The 16,540-nt window shown below is 41.7% G+C and overlaps 2 protein-coding genes across 7 annotated transcripts in view; one reads left to right on the forward strand and one right to left on the reverse strand.

Annotated features, from left to right (window-relative positions):
• BRD8 (bromodomain containing 8) overlaps positions 1 to 5,553 on the reverse strand; it is a 41,662-nt gene extending 36,109 nt beyond the window's left edge. For 2 of the 5 annotated variants that reach the window (XM_006866111.1, XM_006866109.1), the window contains exons 1-2: positions 5,519 to 5,553; positions 3,608 to 3,704 (exon numbers count right to left, since the gene is read on the reverse strand). In XM_006866111.1, coding sequence (XP_006866173.1) covers positions 3,608 to 3,704; positions 5,519 to 5,537 — 116 coding nt within the window. In that variant the 5' untranslated portion in view covers positions 5,538 to 5,553. Of the gene's footprint in view, positions 1 to 3,602; positions 3,705 to 5,518 lie in introns of all 5 variants that reach the window. The other 3 variants (XM_006866112.1, XM_006866113.1, XM_006866110.1) reach the window with 3 other exon arrangements.
• A 996-nt stretch (positions 5,554 to 6,549) lies between these two features.
• KIF20A (kinesin family member 20A) lies at positions 6,550 to 15,308 on the forward strand. Of its 2 annotated transcripts, XM_006866115.1 has the most exons (19): positions 6,552 to 6,719; positions 7,630 to 7,656; positions 7,711 to 7,719; positions 7,815 to 7,934; positions 8,552 to 8,690; positions 8,812 to 8,999; positions 9,084 to 9,210; positions 9,381 to 9,575; positions 9,680 to 9,791; positions 9,881 to 9,949; positions 10,150 to 10,293; positions 10,434 to 10,599; positions 10,686 to 10,850; positions 10,976 to 11,115; positions 11,220 to 11,322; positions 11,643 to 11,838; positions 12,598 to 12,689; positions 13,115 to 13,252; positions 14,750 to 15,302. In XM_006866115.1, the coding sequence occupies exons 1-19, from the start codon at positions 6,555 to 6,557 to the stop codon at positions 15,068 to 15,070; spliced, it is 2,616 nt and encodes an 871-aa protein (XP_006866177.1). In that variant the 5' UTR covers positions 6,552 to 6,554; the 3' UTR covers positions 15,071 to 15,302. The 2 variants fall into 2 exon arrangements, with proteins under 2 accessions (XP_006866176.1, XP_006866177.1); XM_006866114.1 differs by having other exon boundaries at positions 6,550 to 6,719; positions 7,630 to 7,719; positions 14,750 to 15,308.
• Positions 15,309 to 16,540: the final 1,232 nt, after the last annotated feature.

The following is a 16,540-nucleotide window of genomic DNA, read 5'->3' on the forward strand; positions in this document are numbered from 1 at the left end:
AAAGCCTCATCTTTCTCCCGCGGAGCGGCTGGTAGTTTCGAATGACTAATAGGCACATGAAAAGATGCTCAACATTATTAGTTATCAGGAAAATGCATATCAAACCACAGTGAGACACCATTTTCACCCTTTGTTGTTGTTGTTGTTGTTAAGTGCCACCAAGTCAATTCTGACTCATAGCAACCCTGTATAGGGTTTTCCAAGGAGCGGCTGCTGAGATTGAACCATCGACCTTACGGTTCAAACTGACTTTGCAGTACACTGCATTAGGCCACAGCACTAAACTAGGACTCCTTTTCACCCTTTAGAATGACTACAATCAAAAAAAAATTTGTTGGTCAGTTTGTCATATTGTGGTAACTTGCATAATGCTATGATACTGAAAGTAGGCCATTGGCATTAAAATAGCAATATCACCCATGATGGACAGAGTTCAGTGCAGCTTCCAGACTAAGACAGATTAGGAAGGAGGAACTTGAGATGCACTTTTGAAAAAATATTGGCCACTGAAATAAAACTTTATGATAGTAGTAGAACAATGTTTAAGACAGTGCTGGAAAATGAACCCATTAAGTTGAGCGGCACTAAAAATATGTGTAGAAAAGAGCTGCCTCCTCAAATTAGAGTCAACTTTAATGATGCAGTTGGAGCAAAGCTTTCAGGAATTTCATTTGCTGCTGTGACACAATTCAAATTGCAAAGAAAGCTGCAAACATCCATTAATAATCTGAATGTAGAATCCATGAAGTATGAATCTAGAATAATGAGTCAGCAAATATGAAATAGAATGCAAAGATAAATATGCTAAAAATTAGTGAGCTGAAATGGATAGGTATTGGTCATTTCAAATTGGACAATACTATATATTACTACGCCAGGAAAGAGAAATGAAGAGGAATAGTGCCAAATTCATTGTCAAAAGAAGATTTCAAGATCTATCATGACATACAATGTTGTTAATGATAGTTGTGGTGATAGAAAACATGCCAGATTTCACATGATAAAAAATGTTAACACCAATGGCTTATTCACTGTACATATCTTTTTTCAGTAACATAAGCACCAATTATACATGTGGACCTTGCCAGGTGAAATACATAAGAATCAAACTGATTACACGTGTGGAAAGAGACAATGAAGAAGCTCAATATCATTCGTCAGAATTAAGCCAGGAGCCAAATGCAAATAGACCATCAATTGCTGATATATAAGTTCAAGTTGAGGCTGAAGAAAATTAAAACAAGTCCATGAGAGTCAAAATATGACCTTGAGTATATGCCACCAAAATTTGGAGATCCTCTCATAGATTTAAGACATTGAATACTAAAGACCAAAGACCAACTAGCTGTGGGACAACATTATTATGTCATATATGAAGAAAGCAAAAGGTCATTTAAACAACAGGAAAGAAGGAAAAGACCAAAATGGATGCTAGAAGAAGCAATGAAATTTGTTCTAGAACTTAAGAGAAGCTAAAACGTAAGAAAGAAATGAAGTAAAAGAGCTGAACAGAAGACTTCAAAAGGTAGCTTGAGAAGATAAAGTATTATAGTGAAATATGCAAAGACTTGGGAGTACTATGGCTCTGTAATATAAACACTGGACTGCTAACCACAAGATCAGCAGTTCAAACCCACCAGCTGCTCCTTGGGTGAAATATGAGATGTTCTAATTCTTTACAGATTTACAGTCTCGGAAGCTTATACAGGGTGGCTATGAGTTGGAATTGACTTGATGGCACTTCCCAACATAGAAGTTAAAAGGAAAAAATACACTTGGCATTTCTCAAGTTGAAAGAACTGAACAAAAAATTTATACTGTGAGTTGCAATACTAAAGGACTCCAAGGGCAAATCCCACTACTCAACTATCAGTTTGTTGTTCTGTGGTAACTGTGATATTGGAAACTATGCCACTGGTACTTTAGTTATCAGTAGGGTTACCCATGGTTTCAGCAGAGCTCCAGACTAAAAGAGACTAGAAGAAAAAGAGGCAACCACTCTGAATGGTTAGCCACTGAAAATGTATAAATAGCAGTGAAACAAAAATCCTCACAATTAAACCAATGAACAACATCATGATAAATGCAAGGATTTCATTTCAAAAGTCAAGGATTTCATTTAACTTGGATCCATAATCCATGGAAGTAGCAGTCCAGAAGCCAAATGATGTATTGCATTAGGCAAATCTGCTGCAAAAGTACTTTTTATAGTATTGAAGAGCAAAGTTGTCACTTTTGAGTACTAAGGCATACATGGCACAACCCATGGTATTTTCAATCAACTCATGTATGTGAAAGATGGATAATCAATAAAGACTGAAGAGCTTATATCTTTGAACTATGGTATTGATAAAGAATACTGAATATCAGATAGACTGCCAGGATGAACAAATCTATGTTAGAAGAAGCAGAGCCAGAATACTCCTTATAAGCGAAGATGGTAAGATTTTGTATCTTGTTCTTTGGACATGTTATTAGGAGGAACCAATCCCTAGAGGACATCAAGCTTGGAAAAGTAGAGGGTAAGCGATAAAAAGGAAGATAGTCAATGACAATGGATTGACACAGAGGCTACAACAATGGGTTCAAACATAGGGATAACTGAAGATTAAAATAGGCAGTGTTTCATTCTGATGTACGTGGGGTTGTTGAATCTGAACCAACTCAACAGCACCACCAACAACTACATAATCAGAAATGACAATAACTGCTGGTAAGAATGTGATAAAAATAGAACCTTCATATACTGCTGAAGGAGCTCTGGTAGTGTAGTGGATTATGAGATAGGCTGCTAACTGCAAAGTTAGCAATTCAAATCTCCCACTCACTCCATGAGAGAAAGATGAGGCTTTCTACTCCCGTAAAGATTTACAGTCTTATAAAACCTATACAGGATCACTATGACAACCACCATCACCACCATATACTACTGATGGGAATATAAAATGGTCCAGTCACTTAGGAAAAAAGTTTGGTAGTTACTTAAAAAGTTAAACATACAATTAACACCCTCCTAGATATACAGAGACAACAGAATTGAAAGTATCTGCACAAAAATTTGTACAGAATGTTCACAGCAAAATTTCAACAACCCAAATGTCTATCAACTGATGGATAAACAAAATGTGGTACGTTCATACAATGGAATATTACACAGTCATAAATGGGACTGAAGCATGGATACATGCTATAACAATGATAAACCTTGAAAGCACTATGGAAGTAGAAAAACCAGCCACACAACATTTTTATGAAATGTCTAGTACAGGCAAAGCTTTTGAGATATATATCTATGGAGAACAATGGTTTTCTAGGGCTGGAAGAGTGGGGTAAAGGAAAAAACGTTGAGTAACTGGTAAAAGGTTTCTTTTTGGAGTGATGAAATGTCCTGTGGTGATATCTGTACAATTCTGTGATTATACTAAAAATCCCCAAATTACATAAGTTACATGAATTAATTTTATGGTACATGAATTTTATCTGAATTTTTTTTTTTAATGAAGAAATACTGCTTAAAGGTCAATATGATTAACTATTGTGACTCTATCAGAAGGAAAACATACCAGAATGTCTAAGACCTAAAAAAAGCATGTCCTGGATACCTTACCAATTTTGATCTCCACTCCTCATAACAGAAGATGCCAAACATAGTTTCTCCCGGATGGACCATGGTTCTGTGGGGCCAGTACTTAGTAGCTTGTGCTCTGAAAGAAGAGAAGGCAACCAGTGACACACTAGTTCTAAGCCACACAGAGAGAACTAAAGGTTTAATACAAAACAACCCAACATGTTTGGTAAGGTGGAGGGTTACAGAAAAAGAGGGAGACCCCCAACGAGATGGATTGGCCAAGTGGCAGGATCAATGGACTCCAGCGTGGCAACAGTAGTGAGGTGGCCCAGGATCGGGCAGTGTTTCGTTCTGCTGCGCATAAGGTCGCTGTGAGTCGGTACCGACTCCATGGCACCTAACAACAACAACCAATCTAAACGGCTTGAACCCACCAATTATTCCACAGAAAGATGTGATAATCTGCTTCAGTAGACTGTTGGTGTTAAGTCCCATCGAGTCGTTTCCAATCATAGTGACCCTGTATAGGGTTCCCAAGGAGCTGCTGGTGAATTTGAACTGCCGACCTTGCAACTGAAACCGAGCTGTGGTCCACTCCACTGCATTATCCCCCAGCACCACATGGGGCAGCTATACTCTGTGCTATAAGGTAGGTGACTGTGAGTCAGAATCTACTCAAGGGCAGTGGATAGAACCAAAGTTTGGTATTCACCCCTCCAGTTAGCCAAAGGAGTCCTGGTAGGATAAGCACGGGACAGCTAACCACAAGTCGGCGGGTCAATACCTTCAGCCACTCCTCAGAAACCCTATACAAGGTTGCTATGAGTTGGAACCGACTAGACGAGACTAACAACAGTGAGTTAAATTATCTTTGGTAGCATAGTGGTTAGAATCGGGCTGTTAACTTCAAGGTCAGCAAATCAAAACTACCATTGGTTCCAGAAAGATGAGGCTTTCTGCTCCAGTAAAGATTAACAACCTCGGAAACCCTATAGAGAGAGGAGCGCTATGAGTCAGAACCGACTCCACAGCACATAATCACCATCAGGGAAAGGGTATCTTATTCATCACATGGGAAATGCACTGAATAGAGGTGCCTTGGTGGTGCCGTGGTTAAAGCACCCGGTTGCGGACTTAAAGGTCAGTCAGGCAGCTCTGCGGGAGACAGCAGCCCGTTTCCACAAAGACCCAGGACGAGGCACTTCTCCTATGTACCGTGTGGTCACTAAGAGTCAGAATTTACTCAACAGCAACAAGTATTTTATAAGGTTGTTAAAAACGTTTTTCTTCCTCAAATGCCATTGCTTCAAGCTCCACTTTAATGTTACATTAAGGCCTTAATGCCAGATTACGCAGTTTTCCCGAAAAGCCTTATTTTATACGTTATTTTCTTCCAATTTGAAAAGAGGAGCTATTTCCCAGGATTCCGAGCGGCCACCATCTCCTGCTGCCCCGCCTCCTTCTTAGCATAAACTTGTTTACTTCTTTCAGTCCAGGCCCTTAATTGTAGGACCTAAAAATACAAGTAAATCGAAACGCAATAACCCCAGAGGCAGAAAGAGCTTGTGGTTAAAAGACCTAGTTTCCAGAGCGTCTCAAACATTCGTCAGAAAACGAATGGCTTTTTGAGATACCAGCCACTCCGTAAGTAGTACATCAATTTGAATGCACGCTCAAATTTCTAGAGGACCTCTATCCCCCTCTCCCATGGAGTTCCCAACATACAAAGATTCGTTGCGCTGCTTTCTTCACACTCTAACCACAGACACAAAACCCTAAACATCTAGGCCCCCAACCGTTGGCCTTCACGACGCCCGTACAACACAGGTCTGTAAAGACCCTGAACTCTCAGGCAAAGCATTCCTCCCATTCTGCAAGCGTGTGACAGAAACGTGGCACCTAGCTTCGACTCTAATAAGCCCTTCACATAAAAGAAACACAGACACTCACTGCCCGTTCCTGCCGCCATTTTAGCCCGAAGTCTCCAAGCCGGAGCTAAAGCGAACCAAGCTGATCAAATTCTTGTGGAATTCTGGGAAATAGAGTATGGTTGTTTGTTCATGTTGGCTCCTGGGAAATGTAGTCTTTCACAGTAAACCACTTATCTTCTAAGCCCCTTGGAAGAAGTGTTGCTGAGTCAGGACAGGAAATGGCGCCAGAACCCTTAAGAGTTCTTTTCGGGTCCTTAAGAAGGCAGTGTCTAAGACTCAAGAAAAAGAGTTAAACGGGATAAATCCCAGAGGACCCGATTCCAAATTCGCGGCAGTTGGTAACCCGGAAGTGCATATAAAAAGAGGTTAACGCGAAGCAAACGGTTTCCTTGTCGCTCCCGCCCTCTTTTTTTGCACTGATTGGTAGCTGCAGGCTTCATTTTCTGATTGGTCGAACGAACGCTGCGCATAATTTAAAACATTGTAACAGTAACAAAGCTGTGCCTCGTGGGCGGGGTTGTGCTCCTTTCTTGCCAGGTCCAGGTTCGGCTGTTGTGTGGGAGTGAGGCGGTACCGGCGGGAGAGCAAGTGTCCTGGTTTTCGGGTAAGTGTGCTCCTGGACTGGAACCCGGGTTGCCAACTCTTGCCCTTCTGTAACGGGCTTTCAATAACGGAACTGACACTGTCTCTCTGACTACTTCTGCTTTCACATTGGGCCTTATGGCGATTTTGGAAAAGCAGCCTCGGGATCTTGACTCTGGATTCCTTAACACTGGAGGGCGCGGTACTTGGAGTATGGCTTTCTGCTTGTAAAGTTCGGTATCTGTACCTTGCTGCTCGAGGTCGGAAATGCTGCCTTCGACGGGATTATTGGATTGACTCCTCATATTCCCTTTCTCTGTGCCAAGCTTTGGAAGGAAAACGCAGTAGGAATTTAGACATCCGAACCAGGTGTCCCAGGGCTAGGGGATTGTTTTTAACCTTGAAATTTCCAGGTCCCTTCTACTCTTTTCTTTCTCCACTCAACCCAGTTTTCTTTGTAGACCGAAGCTGTCATGTCTCAAGGGATCCTTTCTCCGCCAGTGGGCTTGCTGTCCGATGAGGAAGTGGCAGTCTCCCCCATGTTTGAGTCCACAGCTGCAGACTTGGCGTCTGTGATAAGAAAGGACTTGCTTTCAGACTGTTCTGTTATCTCCACCTCCCTGGAGGATAAGCAGCAGGTAATAAAGGTGGGGAGTGGCTTGTAGACTGCAAGTGATATAATCACTTATACTAACTTAAAGGAGCTCTGGTAGCGTAGTGGTTACGAATCAGGCTGCGAACTGCAAGGTCAACAGTTTGAAACTACCAGCTGTTCTACGGGAGAAAGATGAGGCTTTCTGCTCCTGTAAAGATTTATAGCCTTGGAAACCCTATGCAGGGTCCCTATGAGTCCGAACCGACTCCATGGCACATAACAACAGCATACTAACTTATGTTGTTAAGTGCTATCAAGTTGGTTCCTACTCATAGTGACCCTGTATAGGGTTTCTGAGGATTTCTGAGGTGAACTTTTACTGCCAACTTTGCCGTTCAAAATGACTTTGCAGCCCAGCACATTAACCTGCAGCATCACACCAGGACTCCACTAAGTCCATTGGTTGGTTGGTTGACTTTTATCAACCACAAAGCAAATGACATTTGTGGCCTTGCTGTGTCTTTGATGGGGGCTGTCCTGTGCATTGTAAGATGTTTATTGGTATTCCTGGCCTCAACCCACTAGATGCCAGTTGCACATTCCCAATTGTGCAACCAGAAATGTTTCCAGGCACTGCTAAATTTCTCTGGGAGCAGAGGTAAAGTGTATTATCACATTTGGTCTTCAGAAAAATTCTACCCAGGAGTCTCTCAGTGAGTCTTATGGGGCAAAAACATTGATGTCTTTTGATGTGGACTAAGGATAGCATACCAGTGAACTAATTCTAACTCAAATAATTGGTGCAGTAAGGGTGACAGACTCATGAAAAGGTCTGTAATTTGCAGTAGAATTAGGATGTGCTAACATGATTTCTAGGAATTATACTGTTTGTCCATCTATCAGCAGTAATAGCTGTGACTAATACGTGTTCCCTGGATGGAATTATGCCACAGGTTCTATCTGAGGATAATACAGAGAAGGTGAGAGTATACCTGAGGATCAGGCCCTTCTTACCTTCAGAGTTGGAACGACAGGAGAATCAGGTGAGTGAGGAGAGAGGGTTGAAGAATGAATGATGCAGTACAGAAGAGGTTCCCAGAAATGTTTCCTTCTGTGATAACTGTTTTAACCCTTTCAGGGATGTGTCCACATTGAGAATGTGGAGACTCTTGTTCTACAAGCACCCAAGGAGTCTTTTGCCCTGAAGAGCAATGAACGAGGAATTGGTCAAGCTACCCACAGATTCACCTTTTCCCAGGTATGGAGTGGAGGTGCTAGACTATGAACAAGTGACCACCATCTAGAGGCAACTTTGTTCTGTCTCTGAAAAGAAAGCTCTTTCTTTTTCTCTGTGTCTTTGTGTGCATATACACACACATTTACATACCTTTAGAATTTGGGGTGGGGGGGTAGGTTTCTCTTGTTATATGCTAGATCACTCTGTCAAGTACTATATGTACATTAATTCACCACAACTCCATGACTGTCTGTTTTCTGACAAGGATACTATGGCACAGTGAAGGCAAGTAACATTAACAAAACGATGTAGCTAGTCAGTGTTAGAACTAGGACTTGGATCCAAATCCATCCTCTAAAACACATCCTTTTGACCATTATACCAATCAATTGTGAATGCAGCATTGAGAGGGAGCTTAGTGCATAGCATTCCATAAATATTTATTTGGCTGAAAGATGGACTAGCAAAGTGGTTAAATCCCTTGTGTTTAGGGTACAGCTAGCTGGTAGAAGTGTAGGACGAAGCTGCATAAGTGATTTCTAGAGCCACCACCTAGGAAGGAAGGAATCTGCTGGCTCTGCACAGGAGGTGAATGGGAGATGAAGAATGGGCCTTTGAAGAATTGGGTCTTTCTGTAGATCTTTGGGCCGGAAGTAGGACAGGCATCCTTCTTCAACCTGACCGTGAAGGAAATGGTGAAGGACGTACTCAAAGGGCAGAACTGGCTCATCTATACATATGGAGTTACCAACTCAGGGAAAACCCACACCATTCAAGGTAAGTAGTTAAGGTCTTACAGGATTGTTGATTGGGTTGTAATGGTGCAGTCTATCCCTTTGATGCTGAGTTAGGGGGAAAAGGCACTTTTCTCAGTTGTCCATCTTTCACATACCTCCAGGTACCATCAAAGATGGAGGAATCCTACCCCGGTCTCTGGCTCTGATCTTCAATAGCCTCCAAGGCCAGCTTCATCCAACACCTGATCTGAAGCCCTTGCTCTCCAATGAGGTAGTCTGGCTAGACAGCAAGCAGATCCGGCAGGAAGAAATAAAGAAGCTGGCTTTGCTAAATGGAGGCTTCCAAGAGGTGAAGTGTTGTGTCCATGGAGGTATGGTGGGTTTACAAATCTCTGACAAGTTTTATGCTTACCTTTTCCCTGGTTTCCTCTAGGAAGAGCTCTCCACCTCCTTGAAGAGAAGTGTCTACATTGAAAGTCGGATGGGTACCAGTACCAGCTTTGATAGTGGCATTGCTGGGCTCTCTACCAGTCAGTTTACCAGCAGTAGTCAGTTGGATGGTATGTACCATAAGAGGGTTCTGTGCCAAGTAATAGGAACCCAGTCCCTGTTAACAATAGGTGTAGATCAGAGATTGTAGTCTGAACTCTTTTCTTCCAAGGAACCCCCGGGCCAAAAGGGAGAAGGACTGCTCTAGGGTTGATACTCTGTACATTGATTTCCTCCCCAGAAACAAGTCACCGATGGGCACAGCCAGATACTGCCCCAATAAGTGTCCCAGCAGACATCCGCTATTCCATCTGGATATCTTTCTTTGAGATCTATAATGAGCTGATTTATGACCTATTAGAACCACCCAGCCAGCAGCGCAAGAGGCAGACACTGCGGTTGTGTGAAGATCAGAATGGTAATCCCTACGTGAAAGGTACGGGAGATTTGAGAGGCTGGCATGAACCCTGGAGGGGACTTGGAATAAATCTAGGGAAAGAGTTGGGCACTCCCATCTTGTGCACATCTCTCCTGCTTCAGATCTCAATTGGATTCATGTTCAAGATGCTGAGGAAGCCTGGAAACTCCTAAAAGTGGGTCGTAAGAACCAGAGCTTTGCCAGCACCCACCTGAACCAGAACTCTAGCCGCAGGCGAGTAGATTGTAAGAGTCATTGCTTTATTGTGTTCCACTTGGTCATGGAAGATGTACAGTAATTTTTCTCTTTTTCTTAACTTTCAGTCATAGCATCTTTTCCATCCGAATCCTGCACCTCCAGGGGGAAGGGGACATAATCCCAAAAATCAGCGAGTAAGTGTGACTATTTAGAAAATCGGGCTTCTTGGCCTTAAATGATGTGTGAGGGAAGTCCTTGGAGAAAAGACTTATAGATCCTATGCTCTCCTTTCTTAGGTACAGATTCTTGATAGCTCTCCCATCTCCATAACTATATAAAGGGCTGGAAGATTCAACATACAGGATCCTGATGTCAGACTCGTCTTTTATTCTAGGTTGTCACTCTGTGATCTGGCTGGCTCAGAACGCTGCAAAGATCAGAAGAGTGGTGAGCGACTTAAGGAAGCAGGAAACATTAACACTTCCCTGCATACTCTAGGCCGTTGTATTGCTGCCCTTCGCCAAAATCAGCAGAACCGGTGAGCTCTTGACTGTAAGCCATGGGTTGGGGTGGCCTGGGGCTCTGCAATTTATTAAGAGACTTCCAGGTGACCACTGCTGGGATATATGTCCAAAGGACTGGAATTGTCCTCACAGATCTATTCTTTGATTCTGACAGTTCAAAGCAGAACCTGATTCCCTTTCGAGACAGCAAGTTGACTCGAGTGTTCCAAGGCTTCTTTACAGGCCGAGGCCGCTCCTGTATGATTGTTAATATGAATCCCTGTGCATCTTTCTATGATGAGACCCTTCATGTGGCCAAGTTTTCAGCTATTGCCAGCCAGGTGAGAAACTGTAGGTAGTAAACCTTTGTTTGAAGAAATTACTAGGAACTGGTTTTGAATTCAATGAAAAAATTTTTTCCCTTTAGCTGGTGCATGCCCCACCTATTCAACTGGGATTACCATCCCTGCACTCATTTATCAAGGATCACAGTCTGCGGGCATCCCCTAGCTTAGAAACAGGTGCCAAGCTGGACCCAGGCCTTGATGATGACACGCAAAATGAAACTGACATCTCCATGTATGGCAAGGAGGTGAGCATACAAGGCTTACGTGTGGCAGTTTGATGGCTACACATTTCCCATGCTGCCTTTCAAGTGGGCCTATGTCTTTTGGGCACCCGGACATTTATTGACCTCTTACCCATGTGTCCCTTTAGGAGCTCCTAGAGGTGGTAGAAGCAATGAAAGCGCTGCTTTTGAAAGAACGGCAGGAAAAGTTGCAGCTGGAGATACAGCTCCGTGATGAGATTTGCAATGAGATGGTGGAGCAGATGCAACAACGGGAACAGTGGTGCAGGTACCAACTGAGTGGCTTTTCTTGTTCTGCCACCTGGACCTCAAGATCTGTCCTCTAAGCTCCCTCCTCAGTGAGAGTCTTCACTCACTTTTCTCCTGTAACAGTGAACATTTGGACATCCAGAAGGAACTGTTGGAGGAAACTTATGAAGAGAAACTAAAGATTCTCAAGGAGTCGCTGACAAGTTTTTACCAAGAAGAGCTGCAGGTGAGTTACCTTGAACCGTCTTCCAACTAGCTGCTCAGATTCCCATCACTATCTTACCTGAGGTAAACAAGATTTTATAAACTCTGACGAGGGCAGAGATGTACAACTTTCTTTTCTACTCCCCTTAGTGTGCTGTGTATGTGCCCATTTCATGTTTGATGAATTGATTTAAGGGTCTAGTTGGCCAAGAAATGGGATAAGTGTTAGCAAATAGGCTCTTAAGGCCTAAGCATCAGGAAGGTTTTATTCAGTTTTTTCAATCTATTCCTGCCATATTTATCTGACTCTGAATGGAATTATGCTCTCTGCTTCCCTCTTAGGAGCGGGATGAAAAGGTTGAAGAACTAGAAGCCCTCTTACAGGAAGCCAGACAGCAACCAGTGGCCCACCAACAATCAGGGTCTGAATTATCCCTACGGCGGTCACAACGATTGGCATCTTCCTATACCCAGCAACTCCAGGAGGTTAAAGCTAAATTCGAGCAGTGCAAAGCAGAACTAATCTCTACCACTGATGGTGAGAAAGGAGAGAAAGAAGGGTAGAAATTCTGGATAAACACCTTATGGGTTTCCATTCATAAGAACACCTTCATAATAGTTATTCTAGGTGTAGCTCCCCCACTTTATTGAGGTATGCATCACATACGATAAAATCTTAAATGAACAGCTCAGTGGATTTTTACGTGTTACATCACCTAGGTCAAAAGATATTTTTGTCAAACTAGAAACTTCCTTGTTTTTAGCCTCATTTTTAAAGTTGAAATATAGGTAGTTCCCAACTTAAAATGTATGCAAATTGCAGCAAATGTCACTTTTGACAGTTTGGGGGGTTTTGTTTTGTTTACATCTTATTATTTGCCATATGAACTACATAGTATTAAAATATATCTAATTTTATATTTGGTATTCAACCCCCAAAGACAGATCAGATTTATAAAGGTACAATAATAATGAAAGCTTTTAAAAATGAAATATTCAACTTGTGTCAGAATCAACAGAATGGAATCAATCCTACTGTAAATTGGAGACTGCCTTACTTAGTCCAGGTATTAAATCATTTGCCAGTTATAGAGCTGGTAAAGAAAAGAGCTTATCTTCATTCTTTGGCCTCCAGACTTCAGGTCCAATGTTATTTCCTCAATTCCAAACTACAACCCTCTGACCTCTTATTCTAGGATACATGTGATTTTGCTTTCTATATTATCTGCAGGCTTCTGTTACCTCAGTAAGTACAAGCATAGGCCAACATATTTAAGTTTTTGTTTTCTTCCTTCAGAGCTGCATAAGTATCAGAAAATGTTAGAACCACCACCCTCAGCCAAGCCCTTCACCACTGATGTGGACAAGAAGTTAGAGGAGGGCCAGAAGGTAATAACTTTCTGTGTGTTATCATAGCTCCTACATGGGGCAGTTTCCATTACTTTTTTTCAACTTCAAAATATTCCTGTTACACCGGGATATCTTTGTTATAAATACACTAAAAACAAACAACAGCATTTGGTTTTATATGCAGTTCATTTTTATATACACAAGGAATTTATTAAGTCCATGGAAATTTTTTTCCCATGAACTTTTGAAGGCTTCTCATATAATTCAGTGATATTATGTCAATTTCTCATACTATTTTTCCCAGGTTTGTTTAAGGACAGATTGTTTTTGTCTTGTTTGGAGGGACCAATTCCTTGTCAACAAACAAGCCTTTCTAATTTCATTTCTTAAAATTGCTACTCAACCCCTCCAGCTCACTACCTTGTTTGATGTTGACCAAAATCTTATTGCTACTTCTTTTTAAGAATATAAGGCTGATGCGGACAGAGCTTCAGAAACTTGGTGAGTCTCTCCAGTCAGCAGAAAGAGCCTGTTGCCACAGCACTGGAGCAGGAAAACTTCGCCAAGCCTTGACTAATTGTGATGACATCTTAGTTAAACAGGTGAGGGCAGCCTACATCCTCCCTCCTTCCCCCACCTAGCCCACTCCAGTGTGTATTTGAGAAGGGGAATGAGGAGCAGAAGAGAAAGGTGAAAGGCAACGATTTTTAGGCTGATCTCTTAATGGTGGGAGTTTTATCTTCCTTATAAAATAAAACTAGCCTCTGTTAAGCATTTTGAAGTACGAGGCACTGTGTTAAGTGATTTATAGACATTTTCTTTGTTGTAACAACACTGGAGATAGATACTGGGCTTGAACCACAGACCTAGTGCTTATCCTAGAGCCACACCAGGACTCCAATAGATACTATGTTGTTGTTAGGTGCCATCGAGTTGGTACCAACTCAGAGAGACCCTATGCACAACAGAAGAAAACACTGCCCAGTCCTGGACCGATCTCACAGTTGTTGCCACACTTGAGCCCATTGATGCTGCCACTTTGCCAATCCATCTCGCTGGGGGTCTTCCTTTTCTTTTCTGACCCTCCACCTTACCAAACATGATATCCTTCTCCAGCAACTGGTTCCTCCTGACAACATTTCCAAAGTATGAGAGACAAAGTTTGGCCATCCTGGCCTCCAAGGAGCACTCTGGCTGTACTTCTTCTAAAATACCCAATTGTAAGAATTCATTATTTTAAGTACCAGTGTGGTGCTGTGGACTAATGTGTCAGACTGCAAAGCCGTTTGAATTGCAAGGTCGGTGGTTCAAGCTCACCAGCTGCTCCTTGGAAACCCTATACATGGTCGCTATGGGACAGAATCGACTCGACAGCAAAGAACAACAAGAGAAAAAAGAAAAAGTCCTGTTGTGATAATGTAGGATAAGCACTGGACTATTAACTGCAAGGTCGAAGGTCCAAACCTATCAGTTCTCCTTGGAAACCCTATTACAGGGTCACCATAAGTTGGAACCAACTCAACAGCACAAGAAAAAAAAAACCGTATTAAATAAGCTATGGCATTTGCGATCAATTATAAGAAGCATTCTAATTCCAGAGATGTTAATAATAAATTTTAAACTAGATTAGACAAAGCACTAATTTTGTTATTTAGAGACTTAGGTTCTTAGAGGCTAAATAGCTTAAAGCTCACACTGCTTTGGTTGTGGTTATGTACTGTGGAGTCGGTTCTGACTCCTAATGACCCTGTGTAGGGTTTCCAAGGCTATAACTTTGCAGGAGCAGAAAGCCTCATCTTTCTCCTGCAAAACGGCTGGTAGTTTTGAACTGCTAACTTTGAGGTTAGCAGCACAATTTATAACCACTACGCTACCAGAGCTCCTTCACATTGCTTTATGTATTAGAAAATGTTCTGTTTAGCAGTTTATTGTTTGGGTATCAAAGAAAATACCCAGTATTCAATTATAAGCACTGACCTTAAAGAGTATCTTGAAGGAACTGTTGGTAACTAGTAGTAGATGACGTGTATTATCTTGCCCTCATATTTCTCAACTACAACAGATTAAATGTGTTCTCTTATCACTTTATTGATGTTTAGGACCAGACCCTGGCTGAACTTCAGAATAATATGATGCTTGTGAAACTAGATCTTCGGAAAAAAGCAGCATGTATCGCTGAGCAGTATCACACAGTGCAAAAACTCCAAGGCCAGGCTTCTTCCACCAAAAAGCGCCTTGGCCCCAACCAAGAAAACCAGCAACCAAATCAGCAACCCCCAGGAAAGAAACCATTCCTTCGGAATTTACTTCCCAGAACACCCACCTGCCAAAGCTCAACAAACTGTAGCCCTTATGCCCGTATTTTGCGTTCACGGCGTTCTCCTTTACTCAAATCTGGGCCTTTTGGCAAAAAATACTAAGGCTGTGGGAAGGCAAGAATAGTCATTCCCTTGAGGTGAGTCAGCTGCTCAGCTTTATAAGTTTATAAGCTTTGTCATATATACCTAGTACTCTTTTCTGAATGCAATACTCTGAAACTAGTACTGTATTCCTTTTTGTAATATAATCATCTATGTATTCTCACATTATGTTGTTGTGTTTTACATATTGCTTCTATGCATACAAAAATATTAAAGATATTATTCACATTTTTAGTTGCAAATTTAGCAAAATCATTAAATAATAGGGGCAGAAAGATTGAGAATTAAGTATCATTCAAGTCCATGAGACCCCTTGCACAGGAATGGCAGTTGAGACCAGTAACTTTTGTATAGCTACCCTAAGAATTCTGGGTAAGGAATGACTGCATGAATGTAAGAGGCATTGGATTTTCTAAGTTTTCCTTACTATAAAATGAAGTGTCAAACACTAGTAGGTGAATGTGTACAACCATGTTCTGGGAATAAAAATAAAGGAAACTTGGGTCCTGGGCTCAGGATGCCCCCCACAGCATCCACTATACAAATTCATGTTAACACATACTCATCATATATTACTTGCTACTGAACACACTCCTACTGCTTGCTGAAAGCAAAGAGGACTTAACTGACAAATCCTTACTGATAAAGATCAGAGACTGTAGCCTTCAGGATGGGTTGCACTTCAATGGACCAATAAATAATATCCATATAAATGGAGAAAAGATTGAAGTTGTCAAAGACTTCATTTTGTCCAGGTCTACCATCATCGCATGAAAGCAGCTGTCAAGAAATCAAATTATGTAATATATTATGTAAATCTGCTGCACAAGGCCTCTTTAAGGTGTTCAAGAGCAAAGATGTCAGGTTTGAGGACCAGATGTGTCCGGATCAAGCCATGGTATGTGAAAGTTAGTGAATAAGATCGTAGAAGAATTGACACATTTGAGTTAAATGGTGTTGGAGAACAACTAGAATACTCCTTGGGAACCAGGATGTCAAGACTTTGTCTTTCATACTTCAGATATGTTATCAGGAGTGACCAGTCTCTGGAAAAGGATACCATTCTTAGGGAAGTGGAGGGTCAAAGAAAAAAAGGAAGATCCCCCTAGATTGATTGGCAGTGGCAGGTAGAAGTGGGCTCAAGCTTAACTACTGTGAGAATGGTGCAAGACTGGGCAGTGTTTTTGTTTTATTGTGCATAAAGTCACTATGAGTCAGAATCAACTCCACGGCACCTAACAATAACTGAACACAAATATGACTCTGAAAGCCTCCAATGCAAGAATCACTTTTACCTGTCTAAAAAGATGAAGGCTAAGAAAAAAAATTCTCTTGGAGAGTAAGGAAAACAATGTTTATTAAAGCAAACTACCTTGCAGTAGATTTATTCTCAGATGTATAAAAGTATCATTCCCAAATATCCATGCACTATCTGTATTCCTGTCTCCTTGCTTTTGGTTGGGGTACAGC

This window comes from Chrysochloris asiatica, unplaced genomic scaffold (genome assembly GCF_000296735.1).
Source record: "Chrysochloris asiatica unplaced genomic scaffold, ChrAsi1.0 scaffold00087, whole genome shotgun sequence".
NCBI classification, from domain to species: domain Eukaryota; kingdom Metazoa; phylum Chordata; class Mammalia; order Afrosoricida; family Chrysochloridae; genus Chrysochloris; species Chrysochloris asiatica.